This window comes from Rattus norvegicus, chromosome 19 (genome assembly GCF_021556685.1).
Source record: "Rattus norvegicus strain SHRSP/BbbUtx chromosome 19, alternate assembly SHRSP_T2T, whole genome shotgun sequence".
In the NCBI taxonomy this organism is placed as follows: domain Eukaryota; kingdom Metazoa; phylum Chordata; class Mammalia; order Rodentia; family Muridae; genus Rattus; species Rattus norvegicus.
Window position 1 is genome coordinate 35,001,369 of NC_141552.1, and position 17,809 is coordinate 35,019,177.

Below are 17,809 nucleotides of genomic sequence, written 5' to 3' on the forward strand. Positions count from 1 at the left end.
TCAGAGTTAACTGATTGATCTATTGTGGCACTGGGGAAAGAACCTGAGGCCTTGTATGAGACAAGCAAAATGTTACTCTGAGCTCCAGTCAAAGCCAGCCACTGGAATTTATAATCTAAGGAGAAATGAAAACAACAGAGGTGGGATACACCTCAGTAGTAGAGCATATGCTTAATGGCCACGAGGCCCAGGGTTAACCTGTCTACAACACTGTAACTAAAGTAAGAACGTTGGACAATTCTTTTAGACACTGAAAAGATAGCTACAATAGTTAGATGTGAGAGCAGAATGCAAGTAGAAAACACACATCACCTCTCAGTCTCTGAGGAAAAGATTAGGGAGAATGGCGTTAATTCAGGAGTATTGCAGATGTTTTCATAACTGAGCATGGGGGTATATGCCTAAAGTCTATTCATTTGGGAGGGTAAGGCAGGAGGATTAAGTTAAAAGCCAAGGCCAGCCTGACCTACACAGAAAGATCCTTTCCAAAAAAACCCGAGGAAAATAAATGTTCGAGACTCAGGCTATGCACAGCAATGGAGAAGAAAGAGGGAGAGCATTCCACGGATCCGAGAATTATGGGGGGTAGGGCTGGTGGGATGGTTCAGTCACTAAGTGCACTGGCTGTCTTCCAGACAACCAGGGTTTGATTTCCAGCACCCACATAGTGCCTCACAACCATTTGTAACACCAATCCCATGGGATTCAATGCTCTCTTCTGACGCCTTAGAAATATATACAAATAGAAAATAAATAAAAATGTAAGAGGAAAAGGATGAGGACGGCTAAGAAAGACAAAAGTAGGCAATGAAGTAATGTGCATAGGTAACCTCAGAACCGACCATGCATAAGAAAGGAGAAGGAATAAACAATAAGCTCAGTTTCCAGTCTGTGACTGGAGGTCACATAATCAAGTTTCCATAAGCAATAACCTTTAACGTTAACAAGCAAAAAGAAAATATTAATCAACTTCTACCTTTTTATCTCCTTGACACAGACTTTATGAGCCTGTTCTGGCATACTAGATGTTCTTATTTTTTTCTCCAGCATGACAATGTCATCATTATCTTCCTCTTCCTCTTCATCTTCTAAAGCTCCTGGGATGTGTGTAATCCTCCTGATGGGGCGTATTGCTATAACCTGAGTAGAAAGGAGATGCCAAAACAATTTGGAGCTGAGGCAGGAGGGCTAAGAATCAAAGGGCAGCCTAGCAACAAAGTGAACCCAGTCTCAAAAACATCAAAAATAAAACAAGAAAGGAAAGAAAAAAGAGGCGATGAAAGAGAGGACAAGGGAGTGGGAAAGAGGAAATGAGGGAGAGGAAGGTAGGAGGAAACAAGTCTAAGATAAGGTGAGTCTATAGAAACACTCTATTGCTGCGGTCAGTATCTGGGAATCAGCTGCAGAACTACCAGGAAGCAGACACACACATTCATAACACAAAAGTTCAAGCAGACCAGCACACATTGGCAAGGTGCACACACCTCAGACATGAAGTGTCTACAAGCAACACTAGGAAGTACAGTTGTCCTGCACACATTTCTGCATTTTCTCACATGCACTGCCACCAACATTCAGTAGCTACTCTCGCTGTTCCCACATGCAAATGTCTCTTAGCATTTCCATCCCTTCAATACCAACTTCAATTTCATCTGTCTCTAACCCGTCCTGGGTGAGTGGCATTTGCTTACGTGCCTCCTATGATGTTCTGCTTCTCCACCAAGGGGCTGTTAATGCTACCCCGCTCCCTCGCCAGTTACAGTGCTTCAGTGAACTTCAGGATCCTACTCTGTCATGCTAAAATTGTTCTTTGTCCAATCCAAACCCTTTTCTGTGCCAATTCAAACAGGTTTTCCTTCCCCCAACGGTTTTTTAAAATATTTTTTTCCCATGATCTTGCTACTATATTTTAAAAGTATGGTATGTGTTCTTTGAATTTTCAATTCATTAGTATCATGAACTAATTCCAACTTTTACTAGATGAAAATAATATATTATCATTTTGGAAATGTTGGTAAGAACTAACCTGAGGCTTATTATACTAAAAGAAAGTCCAGACAATTAAAGGAACAACCCCAGACACATCAAGATCTTCTCACAAGCAATGAACTTTGTCTTCCTTCTTTTCAAATTCTTTCAGTTTTGTTTGTTTGTTTGCTTGTTTATTTGTGAGCTAGGCTCCTGCTATGCAGCCAAGCTTGGCTCCCATCTCCTACACTCAAGGGATCAGCTTACTTTCATCTCACTAGTACCTAGAAACACAGACACACTCCTGGCTCATACTACAGAACCAAATCTCCTATTCCAGAAGGAGATATGCAGGAAGAAAATAAGCTGGGCACGGTGGCACATGCCTAGAACATTGTCACTCTTGAGTCTAGAGCAAGAGAACTGCCTTGAGTTCAAGTCCAGCCTGGAAGATAGAGCAAACCCTGTCAAGAAAGAAAAGATTTAACCTACCCTTTTGTCATCATCTTGTTTAGGTTTTCGAGTCTTCTGAAGTAATTTCAGACCTTCAATCTGTCTGACAAGCAGAGGTATGGTCATCTTGAACCGATCCTCCAGGCTCACAGCATCTAAGATCTAGGAAGCGTGGGTTGATTAATAATAGCACCTTTTCCAGAAGCACATCCTCTACACACGAGCAGGTAGATTAGGGCCTTAAGTTACAAGAAAGGTAAAAGTATAATCCTTATGGCTCTGGCCCTGCTGTGGCCCTATCCATGTGGTGTGGCAAGGCCTGGGTGGCCATCGGTAAGCTGCTGGGGCAGAGCTGTCTACGGAGAGCTCTGAGGCTGTTGTCTCGGGCCTCACCTCTACCCCAGCTTGAACCTCTTACCTCCCAGCTACTTCATACACTTGGTGTGCCTTGGCCACACTGCGGCCTGGGTCAGTCACAGCTCCTCAATTTCCAGTGTATATCCCTCTAAGCTAAAAGAACCTCAACAGCCCTGTTTAACAATCATGATGGGAACAGTGCTAGGTCATGGCCAAGACCAGCAAATCAACTACCTTATCAGCAAAGAAGAAACAGGCAAAATGTTTACAAGACATGAACAAAAATATTGATTTTTATTTTAAAATGAAGTTATATATCCCACGATCAAGAACCAAACATATAGCTAGGCTTGGTAGCACAGGCCTATAATCCAAAATACTTGGCAGACTGAGGGATGGGGACCTCAAGTTTAAGGCCTACCTGGACTAGAATGACTTCAAGGGCCTAAGCAACCTAATAAGACACTATCTTATAACACACAGTAGAAAAATAGGGCTGGGCATATAAAATGGCAATAGAGTGTTTGCCTAGTGTGTATGAGGTCCTGGGTTCAATCCTGGTACTGAAAAGAAAAGAGAGCACCAAACATAATTGATATCAACTGTTTCTGAGAATTAGTCTACGCATATTTTGGATCTCAGCAAATTCTAGAGTCAAAATATTAATTTGTGTATGTGCTTGTGTATGCATGTGTGGTATGTGTTGGTGTGTATGTGTATGTATGTGTGTGTCTGTATCTGTGTGTGTACGTGTGTGTGTGTCTGTCTGTCTGTCTGTGTGTGTGCTATACGTGCACACATGTGCATGGAAGCAAAAGTTGGTCAATGTCAGATGTCTTCTTCCTCTATCTCTTCCTAGTTTATCTTTGAGATAGGATTTCTCAGTGATCCGGGAACTCAGGGTTTTGGTTAGAGACTCACTAGGCAGTGAGCCCCCAGGATCCTTCTATCTCCTGCAGTGCTGGAGTTATGATATACACTTACCTCCAAGCCTGGCTTTGACATGGGTGCTAAGACTCTGAACTCAGGTCCCCATGATTGATTACACAGCAAATAAGCATTTTACCCATTGAGCCATCTCTCCAACCCAAAATATTTTGTTCTCCACATGATTAACAGGTCTCAAGGTCGGCCTGGTCTGGCAACTGCTATCTGCACCCCATCAGGATAACATGCTTGCTAATGCTGCAGCCCGGTGACCCTGAGCATGCCTGCTCTTCCCTGCTCCTACCTTCTGTATCTGTACCCAACCAGGGCCTGCCAGCTGAGTCCTCGGTTTTGATTCCAAGCAACCATGTAAAATCTGGGTGTGCTGGCTCACTTCCATAACCTTAGCACTTGGTAGGTATGGGAAAAGCCACACATCTGTCAGTCAGTCTAGTCAATCAAATTGTTTCAAGTTCAATGAGAGACCCTGTCTAAAGAAGTAGGAAGTAATGGAAAAAGACACCTAACATCAATCTCTGACCTGTCCCCCCATATACCCCAAACAGGTGAAAACTTAGAAAAATAAATTTAAAGAAAAAAAATCATTCTTTCCTTTTTCTGTTTTCATAAACTGACCACTACTACTACTGATCATACTCCCCCATATTAATTGTACAAACAACAATATAAACTGTTTTGTTTGGTTTTGCTTTTGAGACACAGTCTGGCTATATAGTCTAGAGTAGCCTTGAACTGCTGATCCAGAGTGCTGAGATATGTTACCACACTTGGTAAAAATAATCACCTTTGAGAATTTCTCTCTCTGCCTCCCACTTCCTTACTCCTCCTTCCCCCCCTCCTCCTTTTGAGAGAGGGTCGCATGTAGCCAAAGCCAGACTTGACCTCCATATACAGCCAAGGATTACCTTGAACTTCTGATCTTTCTGCCTTTACCTCCCAAGAGCTTGGATGCCTGGCAGAAGTCATTTTTAAGTCACAGCATTTTAACTACTTCTCTGAGTCTACAGAGTATGTCTTTAAAGGAGAAAGTGGAAGACACCCAGATGTAAATGACGAGTGCGGCCTGGGGCCTGGCACTCCCGCATGGTGCTTACCTGGAGCTTCTCTTTGTTGCTTGTTCGAATAATGGAAGTGAGAATGTCCGGCAGGGCTTCCCTTGGCAGACTATCTAAGAGGCGTCTCAACTTAGCAACTGCAGGGACGGACATATCCAACATTTCAACCAACTAAAGGAGGAAAAGAAGAGTAGTGAAATGGGTCAGTGGCACGTGTGAACTAAAATAATCAGATGTTCATACAGGTTTAATGTTCGGGTCTGCATCTTTTGTCTGAAAGATCACCAGTTTATACATGGCGGGCACCTCACAGGCCGCAGGAGAAGTCAGAAGTGCAAGAGATGGCTCAGCAAGAACAGGCACCACTCCCAAGACCTGGGGATGTGGCAGGAGGGAATGGGCTACTAATCTCACATGCACGCATACACGCAGAGAAACACACACACACACACACATACACACACACACACACACGAATATCAGAATGAAAAGCAAAAAAGGCTAGTTAAGTACTTAATACTAAAATTTGTACAAGGTTTTGTAAATTTGTTCTATGACTTTAAAATTCAAATTCATAACAAAGTTATAGGAAGATTATGATGAAATATTTGTATTCCTTGCCTAGGTTCACCAATTCTTCATATTTTGCGACATCTGCTTTGTCTCTGTGTCTTCCCAGACACACTACATGTAAACGGCAGGCCCCATGCTCCTTGATCTTAGTAAAAGAACATTTTCTTACATAACTACAATGTCATAATTAGATTCTGGAAATCGGTAGCATAGTTGATGCTACTATGACAGCCATTAGGAGTTGAAATGTTGACTTTTAGTGTACTACGTGGGTTAATTGGTCTGCACACTGATATTTAGCTGGGGGCGGGGCATACACAAAACAAAACTCCCATACTAGAATGAGATTACAACAGATTAAGCGGAAGACAAGCTTCCAGTAACTGTCAGTTATTAGGACAAATGACAGTGATTCCCTTTTCTTGTGGGGCCATAATAGGCCTATTCTTTCTCACCTCCTCTGCATACAGGGGCAGCTGAAGTCTTGCACTAATCTTTGAAACATGAGAGGCACATCAACATTCCTTCTGGGAAGAAATGCTAAGTCATTGAAAGAGTTGCCAGACTTTCTTTGTCTGCCTCAGCATAAGGAAGAAAACTTGAGATTAATTCCAGTCTACCTTGGTCCTTAAGTAACACTGAAAGGTGGGTCATTACACCTACAGGCTTAGTCACAAAGCCTTGGCAAAAAATAAGTCTTTGTTAAGTGAGTTCTGCTTTCTGGCCAATCATCAAAACTTGGTTCATGCTACCTAACTCACAAATGATATATCAAACCTTCATGTAACCAACTCCAAAAGGATTTCATGGGCCAGTTCTAATTAAACAGCTCTGAATACACTGTAATTATGGGAACTAACCATTACTTTCCAAGAAGCAGGGGAATTAAAGTGCAACTACATGAAGATAAGGTTAGGTGGGAAAAATGCATAAAAACAAACAAAAAAAGCCATTAAAAAAACAAAAATTCAAAGACTCAGTCTCAAAACAAAAATGAAATCCATTCCCCTAACTCTGTGACTAGAAACTCTTTGCCACTCCTGCAGGAAAGCTGCCACAGGGTGGGATCTGGGTGGAGAACAGGTCTGTAGGACAGTTTCCACACAAGATGATCGGCAGTGACGGTACACAACTGAGCAGGTCCAGGCAAGGGGCAGTAGCACCACATAGCAGTTGAAAGCACATGGAGCCTACCACTCAGAGAAGAAAGGGGAACAAGACGCAAAGATCATAAGAAATGATAAATGTGGGGCTTTTTTTTGGTTATTCAGCATGGCTAGAGCTATTGATTTCTATGTAGTAACTAGAGCTGAGGCAAAACAGGCCTAAGACAACGTTTGTAAAGAGCCTTTACAGTACTAGGAAGTCTGAACCTTACTTATCCTTACGAGAACCTTCTCCAGCCTTGGGCACACCATTAAGATACACTGCGTATTTCAGTTCACATATCAGAAGTTCTTTCTTCCAGTACATTCTCCCTTCAGCCCTGACACTACAACCCTAAGTAGAAATCTTGTTTCTATTACTGTTTACCACACCAGAAGTGAGTACTACTTAGCATGACCATCAGATGCAGGCGCCACAGGCTGTGCACTTCAGTCATCAGTGATGTCCAAAATCAAGACTTAGACACCAGCTAGTCCTCACAAATTCTGTCAGGGTAGCAGATTACAGCAGCAGAGAATCAGATGACTACATTTAATGATACAGTTTTGCATTTTTATTATGGTTTTTAAGTAAAACAGGTGGAGAGAGGAGGTGTTTTACCTAGAGCTGATAAAAACCCTGACACCTAGAATTAAGGAATGTATTTCTCCATGCACAGCCACAGCGTGCTTCCCTCCTGGGATTCTAGCAGGACAAAGGTGCAACCATACTTAAAATTGATCCAGTGTGGCACAGTCCATAACCTGTGCAGTATGACCTAGACCCGGAACAATATAACTTCTTTATTCTGATTAGTATTTTAGTAACAAGTCTATTGTACATTTTAACACTAATCATTTATGTTTAACAGCTATCAGGTTGGGAGGCGCTGGAATCATAAAGAAACTGTACTCATATCTTTTGGAACACCTTTAGAAAGAGTTGGCCAATATGCCTAGGATGATTTAAGGACAAACCAAGGCAAAAGCAAACTGGACCACACTTTAAAATGCCACAAGATTGTTTCAATATATGCAGCTCTACAACCCTACAGCTTGATTAGATGACCCAACAGAGTCATCTGATCTCAAGGCAGCAAAGAACCGGTAGGAAAAGGTTTTAAGGGAAAGCGGAAGCCACCCACTTGTACTGAGTATCTGTAGAATTGCTCCGACAGCTCTCCCAGCTCCTCCCTGGTTTTGCAGGTATTGGGAAATTCCTCAAGTCGGTCCAGCTGCTCCACTTCAGCCACGGGGTATGGCTTCTCTTTTAAGACCTGCACAATCTGGAACCGGCACAGGCCCGTGATCAGTAAAGTGTAGTGTGGCTTGGGCCAATTACTGCCCACGACCTGAACTGCCAGGGCAGCCGTTCCAATTCTGAAAAATACACAAACATTGGCATTACACTTAGCATGGCGGAACAGACATTCCCTTCAACAGGTGCTTATTCAGCCAGGTGTGGTGGCTGCACACAGAGCAGAACCAGCCCACGTGAGTTTAGAGTTGTTACGAGGCAGCAAAGCTAGATGGACCAAGCCATCCATGCCCTCTGTCACTGGATATGGAGCTAGAGATGTTGGTGTTTGACTTGCTGGGTTTTGGTACAGTTATTTCCTCACTATGCCACAATTCCACCCTATAGGAAGGGTAATATGTATCCTCTGCCATTGTGTGTTGGAACTGTGTAATTCACTTCTTGATTTTGCAAAGCATTAAGTTAAGAAATTGCCTTGAGTCTCAGAAGAGATTTTGGAGTTTAGACTTTAAATCGGTGTTTTGAGACTGTACAAGACTACGGGAACTTTTGAAGCCGGACTGAGTGAATTTTGCATTATGATATAGCCACGAGACTATGGGTGCTGTGGAGTAGACTCTGTTGGTTCGTATGATGTCCCCCATATTCTTGAGCATTTAAATACTCTGTCCCCATTGGTGATGCTGTTTGGAAAGGCTTAGGAGGTATGACCTTGCTGGAGGAGGTGAATCACTGGAGGTGGGCTTGAAGTTTCAAGGCCTCCTGTCATCCCCACGGTGTTCTTGCTGTTTCCTTGTGGTGTGAGATGTGAGCACTCAGGTACTCTGGCCACCCTGCCTGGTGCTTGCAGGCATGCTTCCCACCATGATGAGTCTTTTCCCTCTCCAACTGCAAGCCCAGATAACCCTTCTATATAAATTCCCTTGTTCACGGTGTTTGAACACAGCAATAGAAAAGTAACCAAGACACTGCTTATCTCCAGGCTTTATATAGGAAAGTAAACAAGCAAATGAACTAGTCAGCGAATCTAATTTCCTTCTGCAATACATACACGGTCTTTACACTGTTTGTCACCGTGATGGCTAATGTAAATGTCACCTTGATGGGACTCCAGGCTTGCCTATGAGAGATGAACTTGATTCAGTTAACTGGCACCACATCCCCTGGTCTAAGATACTGCTTTGTATAAATAAGAGAAGACAAGCTGAGCACACGCATGTTTTGCTGCTGGCTTCTAGACTTGGGATGCGATGTGACTCTCACTACTTCAAGCTCCATTGCCCTGACTTCTTACCTAACATGTGAGCCAAATAAGCCTGACTCCTGAAGTTGCTTTTGACAGAGTATTTCATCATAGCACAAGAGAACTATCTATGAAACTCATCTTTCCAAACAGTCTTGTCCTTATACTAGAATATTCTAGTACCTTCTAAGATATGACCAAAAGTTCTACCTTGAATTTACAACTTCAGGTCCAGACTTACACCTTTGGGTGAGTGGTGCCTTTCCCTTTAGGCTGCAGCCCTGCAATAAATGCATTTCTCAGTGCTCTGATTTTGTTAAACGTCAAAGAAAGTTTGAAGCTCCCAGTTGCATTGTACCTTCAGACTCTGTGAAACATTATAGAATGTTACTCCACCTGAGGTCTGCCTTGGGGGCTTTGGTTTGTATGACCTGGAAACTACCTTGGACAATCCAGGTGTTCCCAAAGTATCCAAACACCCTTTCTGCCATGGTAACACTCACAAAAGGAAGCTTTCTAAGGTGAGGGCAGGCTGGGATTATCTAAACTTTGCCCTATCTATCAAACATATGACCTTCATTGTCATCGAAGTTTCTGTTCTATTTACAAGCCCTCTATTCATAATAACATTCACAGCCCTCCAAGTCTTTTCCATACTGATGCTAGTTCAGTTTTGTCCAAGCTGGGGAAATGTAGGGCTCTCCTCTCCTCTCTTCTATCCCCTACTTTAAGATCTACTACTACCTGTTCCCGAGCCAATACCACCATGAAGGGTAAGCATAGAATGCTTTGCCATATAAAAAGCTTCCTTGAGTATTATTTGCTATATTTCCCCCATTACCCATAAGAAGATGCCAATAGAGGCGACTGAGTAACTGAGAGTCAAAACTGGGGAAACAAAGTGGCTCTCCACAGTTACAAGGGTGTTTGTTAGCAATGTAGTTTTTGACGTATGTCTTAGGACAATTCTTATCCTTATTTCACCCCAACAGAGGATATGAATTTGCACTATCTAGTACATATAAAGACTTCAGAAGATCTAAGTACATTCTTCATTAAATATCTGCTAATAAAAAATATTAAATCCAAAAATTTTATCGTTATCAGACAGTATTTGTTAAAAGTCCAAGAATATTGATAGGTACAAGTAGGAGTGATGTATGGGTAAAAATTGATCCTTCCAGCTATAAAACTGTGCATCTGTTAAAGTAAGTATACTTGGTTAGATAAATGCCAAAGAAACTAACTTAGGGTCTCATAGATGGGTAAAAAAGCCAACAAATTAAATAGGAGCTGGGGGACTAGCACTCTGAGGAAAGGCATCCATGGACCCTGAACAATGCTAGGTGTGGCCCAGTGAGTCGGTTCAGTGGGTAAGGATGCCATGGCCCAGTCTGTAGACGTGTGTTAAATTCCAGGGACCCACATGGTGGAATGTGAGAAATGACTCTCCCAAGCTGTCTGACCTCCATGTGTGCTGCATGGAGTGCACATCCTACACTACAGACTCACAGTAATAAAAGCTTTTAAAACGAGAGGTTGAAGAATGACTGACAGTGCGAACAGTGTTAAATGATTGCCCGTTTTCACTAACCAAACAGCAATTCACACAGGAGCCACTAATTATACGATTCAGCTAAGCAATGAAATACAGGTGGTCCTTCGGTGGCATGAGAGCCAAGTCCCACAGGCCTTTATAAAGGCCTCCTCTCCAGCAACATGCCTACATACTAAGCAGGAAGAAGGGGCTGTGCTCTATGGAAAAGCCAGCAAACAGGAGAGCAAATTTGTTCTGCTAGACCTTGGGTACTGGGGCTGGTCACCAGGCGGCTGTAAAGGAAACTAGGGAGGAACAGAGCATCTCTGGGCATTACTAGCATCCGGAGGAGGAGGGGACTGGGAGGGAGAAACCTGTGTACAGAATCAGGTGAACACTAGGTAGCTCAATGTTCGTATTTTTAAAGCAGAGAGCATTTGAAAGCCGTAAGGAAAAGATTTCAGAATCTACTCTGAGGAATATAGTATGATCTTTCTATACAAAGAATCCTTAAGTAACAAACAATATTTCTAGTATAGCTATGGTCTGGAGCAAACTCTGTGAAGACTTTTTATAGGAGCTTTCTAATGTAAATGACTGGACTAGGATGTGGCTTGGTGGTAGCATGCTTTGCTTAGCATGCTGAGACCCGAGATTTCATTCCCCAGCAATGTAAACAAACCAATTAATTTGGAATTAGCTAAAACAAAGGCACTATATGGGCATTAATGTGAACATTACCACATTACTTGAATGATTGATTAGTTTCAGGCAGGGAAGATTTAGTTACTGTTATTTGCAGTTATTTAAGTGAAAACAATTAGCAACCCTCAAAAACCTTGCCAGAATAATATAGAAAATTAGGAACTCAAACCTAAAATATGACTAACTTTACTTTTTAGAAGTTTTTTTTTTCTTTTTTCTTTTTTTTTTTTCGGAGCTGGGGACCGAACTCAGGGTCTTGCGGTTGCTACGCAAGCGCTCTACCACTGAGCTAAATCCCCAACCCCGGTTTTTGTTTTAAATGTACATGTATGTATCTCTGTATGTGTCTGTGTGTGTGTGGGGGGGGGAGTTATGTGCATGTGTCAAGTGTATGCCAGTGCCTGTAGAGGCCAACCAGATCCCAACAACTGGAGTTATGGGCAGTTGTGAGACACCCAACCTGGTCCTGGATAAGAACTGGTAAGCCGCCAATCATTAATTAAGAAAATGTTCTATTGTCTGATCTCATGGAAGCATTTTTCTCAATTGAGGGTCTCTCTCTCTCTCTCTCTCTCTCTCTCTCTCTCTTTCTCTTTTTTCTTTTTCAGATGACGCTAGCTTGTATCAAGTTGGCACAACTGGACATAACAGGGCAACTGACCCCTTGTCAACCAGACACACAAACGTCACTTTACCTCTCCTTTTCTGTGCATCCCCAAGATCACCCATTAACCTAAAAATCACAATATAAAACATTTTACAAAGTTCAAAAGTCCCACAGTCTTTACAATTCAAACTCGTTAAAATTCAGTCTCTAAGTTTCTTTTGAAAGCTAAAAATCTCTTTTTAAATTTCAACCTGTCAACTGCAGGTTCCTGTAAAATCAAATATAAGTTAAGTACTTTCTTACTTCAAGAGGGAAGAACCAGGGCATAGTCGTAATTTGAACAAAGCAAAAGCAAATTCCAAAGGTATAAACAGCACAGTGTCCAGTTATCTGGTTTTACTCGTGATCCTCTGGTCTCCCCCAGGGAGCGTGGGTCACTTCTCCAGCACCACCTCTGCAGCACAGACAGACAGTTTTTAATGCTCATGCTGGCTCCACTCCACTGCTGCTTCTGTTTTTGGTGGTCATTCCAGGGTACTGATTTCTCCAGAGCACTGGGGTCTCTTGTCCAGCTGGGCTCCACTTTCACCAAAAGCCTCTACTGGCTCTCTTCAGTCCTGCCACACAGTGCCAAGCTCCAGCTGCTCTCCATGACCCCTTCATGCCTTCAAAACCAGTACCACCTGGATGACACGCTACCAAGTTTAGCTGTCAGCATGAGGTAAAACCTTGGTCACTTCTGGAACACAGCTTCTGTGTCTGACTCTGAGGAAACACATCCTAGGTGAGTTCACCTTAATGATGCTGGTTTGTTCTTAATCACAGCTGACTCTCCAGCACGCTCACCAGATCCATTGTCCCAGCAAAGCAAAGGTTTTAACCTTAGTGGTTCTGTTCTCTTGTTAGTTGCAGCCAATTCTTCGTTTCCAGCTGACCAGATGCCAGACTCTACACGGAGAAGGCCCAGTTGAGTCTTTGCTCTCCTCTGAATTTCCATAAGCCAGGCCTCCATCATCTGCACAGCTCTCAACAGTACCTTTCAAGTTGCCACAGAGAAGCTTAACCAACTTTGAACAAGCTTTCTAGCTCAAAGTTCCAACGAACTTCCACAGTCCTCGCTAAAAAACCACGGTCAGGTCTGTCACAGCAACACCTCACTGTCCTTGTACCAATTTCTGTCTTAGGGTTACTACTGCTGTGATGAAACACAACCAAAGCAATGTGGGGAGAAAAAGGTGTACTTTACTTACACTTCCAAATAACAGTACACCATCAAAGGAAGTCAGAACAGGAACTCACACAGGGCAGGAACCTGGGAACAGGAGCTGATGCCAATGCCATGGAGGGATGCTGTTTACTGGCTGGTTCCCTCATGATTTGATCAGCCTGCTTTGTTATACAACCCAGGACCACCAGACCATGGGTGGCACCACCCACAATGGGCTGGGCCTTCCCCCACCATCACTATTTACGGAGTCTTAGGAAGACACTTTCTCAATTGAGGTTTCCTTCCTTCAGATGATTCCAGCTTGTGTCAAGTTGACATAAAAGTAGCCGGCACAACGACTAAATGTCTGACCGGGTTTGTTTAGTCTACCAGTTAAAGAATTAAAAGGGAGGAAGAATAAATTCAAGACTGCCTAAAGTCTGATTTTATTGTGACATTTTCTCAATTGAGGGTCCCTTCTCAGACGACTGTAAATTGTGTCAAGATGACGTAAAACTATCCAGCACATGATAGAAACGAATCACACTAGTCATGGTAGCACAGTGTATAACACTGACTTCTTGGAGGGCTGAGGCAGGAGGATCATCTGTTCAGTACTTGGGTGAGCTATAGTTCAAAGACAGCCCAGATTGAGTATCAAAACTGAGATTCAGGGGTTGGGGATTTAGCTCAGTGGTAGAGCGCTTGCCTAGCAAGCGCAAGGCCCTGGGTTCAGTCCCCAGCTCCAAAAAAAAAAAAAAAAAAAAAAAAAAAAAACAAAAACTGAGATTCAGTATCAAAATAAAAAGTAAAAATAAGAGCTGAGGATATAGCTTAATGGTAGACCATAGGTTCAATCTCTAATGTGCCTCCCCCAAAGAAATGAAAGAAACAAAAACAATCATGAGAGGTTCTGCCTCAACTAAGTGGCTGAACACAGAATGTAAAATAATATGGGAGAAAGAAGCAGAGGTTTAAGGAATGATGTAATATGTTGCAGTAATGCTATGAAACTTTAGTGTCCAAATAAATCTATTTAGGCAATTGCCAAGAATAGTTCAAATGGGGATCAATTTTTTTCAGGAATGTACAATGTAAACTACTATTGAGTTGTTGTGGGTTTTTTTTTTCCATGCTTTACTGTTTATTTTGTTTCTAAAGAGCTATCAGTCTCCTTTGAAACCGTGAAGAAAAGCTACAAGTTGTCAAAGTAATGTAGGCAGTCCCACTTATGAAATTCATTCAGAGTCAGGAACCCTTCATTTGAGAATAAGGAGGGGAAGGAGGCTCTCTGACCCTGAGAAACATCTTCAGTACAACGTATAGAGCAAGAACTTGAGAGAAGAGCTTGAAGATATCATCTGCTAAGTCATATTGTAGACTAGTACTATCCAATAAAAATACGAGCCATACCTGTGATTTTAGTATCCACAGGTGATTTTAGGTGAAATGATCAGAATATTGCAGCATTAGTCTATGTAACATTAATCAACATTTTCATGTTTTCTCAAAATATAGTGTGCATTGTACATTTAAGGCACATTTAGGGTGGCCAATTGCCTTAAGCTGCCTGGAACTGACAACCTTTCTGGGCACACATGCATTCCAGTGTTAAAGCTCGTATTAGAGCAGACACACTTCAAGTGCTCTATATCCACAGTCACTGTGCAATCCAAGGAAGCACGGCTACCCAAAGAGCATGGTGCAAAGCAGTCTACACAGATGGGCCTGCACGACACACCTAAAAGTCACATAAAGTTTCAAAGTCACAGGGGAAGAGTCCGACAAAGGTGAAATCTACCACCCAAGTCACCGAACTAGGGCCAGGACAGAGGGTTAACCAGTGACAAGTCCTGGGCCTAAGATAAAAATCCCAGGAAGGAGCAAAGGTGAGATGAGAGGCTAGAAAGGCTGTAGTGGGAGACTCCAAGGAAAATGCTAAAAGGAAAGGCCCTTCATGAAGGGGAGGCCACTGGGGATAGAGAAAATGGATAACAAAGTATACAGCAAGGCACCCTTAACTGCGTTGTTAAGGCACGAGCAGGAAAGAAAGAAATCTCTACATTATAATGTTTCAACTGGAGAACATGACAGGAAGCTGACTGAAAGGAAAGAAAGGGAACAAGGTGAAAGGTGGTATGGGGGAGGGGCCCGGGAAGTAAACAGCACGGGCGCTGGCCGGTGAAGAGGGCCCTGTAAAGCATGGATTCGAATCAGACTAGCAACAGCAACAGGCAGGAAATAAACAGCACAGAGTTTCTACCCGTGTCAGGTATTGCTCTGTGACTTATCTGGCTCACTAACGGTCACTAGCGAAAAGCGTCACTCCCACTTTTCACGTTGAGGAGACTGAGACACAGCTATGCTCACGGGCCGCCGGGGCGCGGGTCCAGGAGGCCTCCGAGTGCTCGGCCTACCTGTGCAGTGGTGGCAGGTCCTGAGAGTCGCTGGCCGGATCGGGTGTGTTGGGGATGACTCCTAGGATGGTGCTCTGCAACGACGTGCCCTTGAGCAAACGGCTCCGCACCAGCTGCAAGTTACGGGCCGTGTCCACACTTGTGCGCATAGTGGAGCCAGGCAGCAACACACTCTCATGGGTCAACAGCAGCGGAAGGCGGCTGGGGATCTGGATGGGGTTCACGGAGGACATGGCCACGCCGTTAACACCAGAGCGGTCAGGAGGACTCCAGCTACCAACTCTACACTTCCTACGCCAAGGCCCCCGGAGCGCACCACAGCTGTAACACTACGGCCCGCCCCCAGGCCTGAGTGCCGAAGCTTCCGGCCCCGCCCTTTCCCCAGGCTCCCGGGCTCAAACTCTGACGCTTTGGCCCCGCCCCCAGGCCCGTGTGCTGCTGCTTCCGGGCCCGCCCACAACCCTTCCCAAGACTGGAGCGACAAGGCCTTCCGGCCCGACCCCATGCCAAAGCGTAGAGGCTTCTGGCCCCGCCCCCAGACCCCTGTCCCTCTATTTCTGACCTCATCCCCAGGCTGGTCCCTTCATCAAATACCTCCACAGTGAGAGATACGGTGGCCCCGTGGCCCAATTTCTGTCGCTTCGCTCTGCTCTTCTCTCTGAAACAATGGTGCCAGACGTCAAAAAGGAAACCTGCTGTACAGTCAGCATGAACAGTGCCTGCATTTAAATTAAAAAGGAATGTCGAGAAGGATGATGTGAACTAGGCATTTTTTAAGCCTTTTTATCGAATAGATTTTATATTTTAGCAAGTACCAGATACCCTTCACTTGGTTTTCCCTACTAAGTTGCACAACCAGGGTTTATTATCAAAACCTGGAAATTAGTATTACCATTACCTAATCCATAGACCTTCCTCCAAGGTTGTGGGTTTTACCATCGTCCTTAATTTTTCACTTCGCTTATCTTCTACATCTCTTAAGTCTGTGATATTGTTTCTATCTTTGCTTTATTTTATTAATACTTTGAGGAGATACTTTTAAAAGGGCATCCAATTATTTTGTAGAAGGTCTCAATTTGGATGATAGATTCGAGGCTGTGGTCTGAGTCACTGAGGTCTAGAGAGATGGTGAACTGGTAGGTGATGATCTTGGTTGTAACACACTCATCGTTCCTCTTGGGTGGGTAGGTATTGTGCAGATATCTCTGGGAGTGACATGAAGAAAAGTATACATGGCCCAGGTCCACAAGAGCTTCCCTTTTTATTGAGTCTTATCCAGAGAGTAGAGGGCCTATACTCTCTGAGACGCCTGGCGTCTTTTTTAAAATGGTACTGGGGATTGGACCAAGGGCTTTGCGCACAGTAGGTCTTTTATGAAGAAACTAGGACCATCTTAAAAGCTTTGGAGCATATTTTAAAAACACTTGTTTACTTCTCTTTACCATGCACATATATCTTAAAAGCAGCAAACATGTATTTTGTCGGCATACTAATCTCTGGGCTTATTTTACATTTGGGAAATTAATTATATGATTTTATTATTTTCTTGGTCTTCTAGGACAGGGTCTTTGTTGGTAACTGAGTCACATAAAATGATCAAAGAAAGAGAGTCACTCCGAGATGAAATATGGCCTTGCAGGCAGCTGAGGGGTCTAGCCTCTGGTGGACAGAACCTCAAACAGCTGTGCAGAAGCATATAATTGTCATGCAAAAGTTATATATTTAGAGTAAAACAAGTACTTCATACCAAAATCCAGGTTTAATCTATGGGTTTCTCGAAGGAGCACCAAAGCCTTGCAATTCCAATCCTTATTGTGCACTGTTTCCTGTACCCAACAATGCAAAATGTTTCAGGTTCGCCAGGACTTTTTTGTGACTAAAGTCATGCAAAAGCTTTAAAAACAATCACTGTTTTCTTCAATGATATTTTTTTAACAAGGTCTAAGAACTTCCAGAAAAGAACTACTTTATTCTGATACAATGACTCTACTAATTGCACTCCCGATCTTGCTATGTAAGAATGATTTCCAACTTGAGATCTTCCTATCTAAGCCAGGAATGCTACCTGGTTACCTTAGGCTAATTCTACCTTGCACTAAGTCTACCTTGCACTAAGCCTACCTTAGACTAAGTCTACCTTGCACTAAGTCTACCTTAGACTAAGTCTACCTTAGACTTAGTTTGGAAAAATGCAAATGCACATTGCACTGTTGCCCCAGCCTGCAGGGGTTCAGAGGAGACCTGGGAGGGGGCAAAAGATTGGGGGACAGGAGGTGTGAAGAAGGAGAGCATGTCTATGGCCTGATCAAGCTCTGAAATGTTATATAAAAACAGTA

General features: G+C 43.3%; 1 protein-coding gene across 1 annotated transcript in view; it reads right to left on the minus strand.

Moving 5' to 3' along the window:
* Lonp2 (lon peptidase 2, peroxisomal) overlaps positions 1-15,827 on the minus strand; it is a 90,647-nt gene extending 74,820 nt beyond the window's left edge. Inside the window, 5 exon segments of the mRNA NM_001399196.1 lie at positions 977-1,140; positions 2,461-2,583; positions 4,821-4,952; positions 7,645-7,879; positions 15,474-15,827. Coding sequence (NP_001386125.1) covers positions 977-1,140; positions 2,461-2,583; positions 4,821-4,952; positions 7,645-7,879; positions 15,474-15,706 — 887 coding nt within the window. The 5' untranslated portion in view covers positions 15,707-15,827.
* Positions 15,828-17,809: the final 1,982 nt, after the last annotated feature.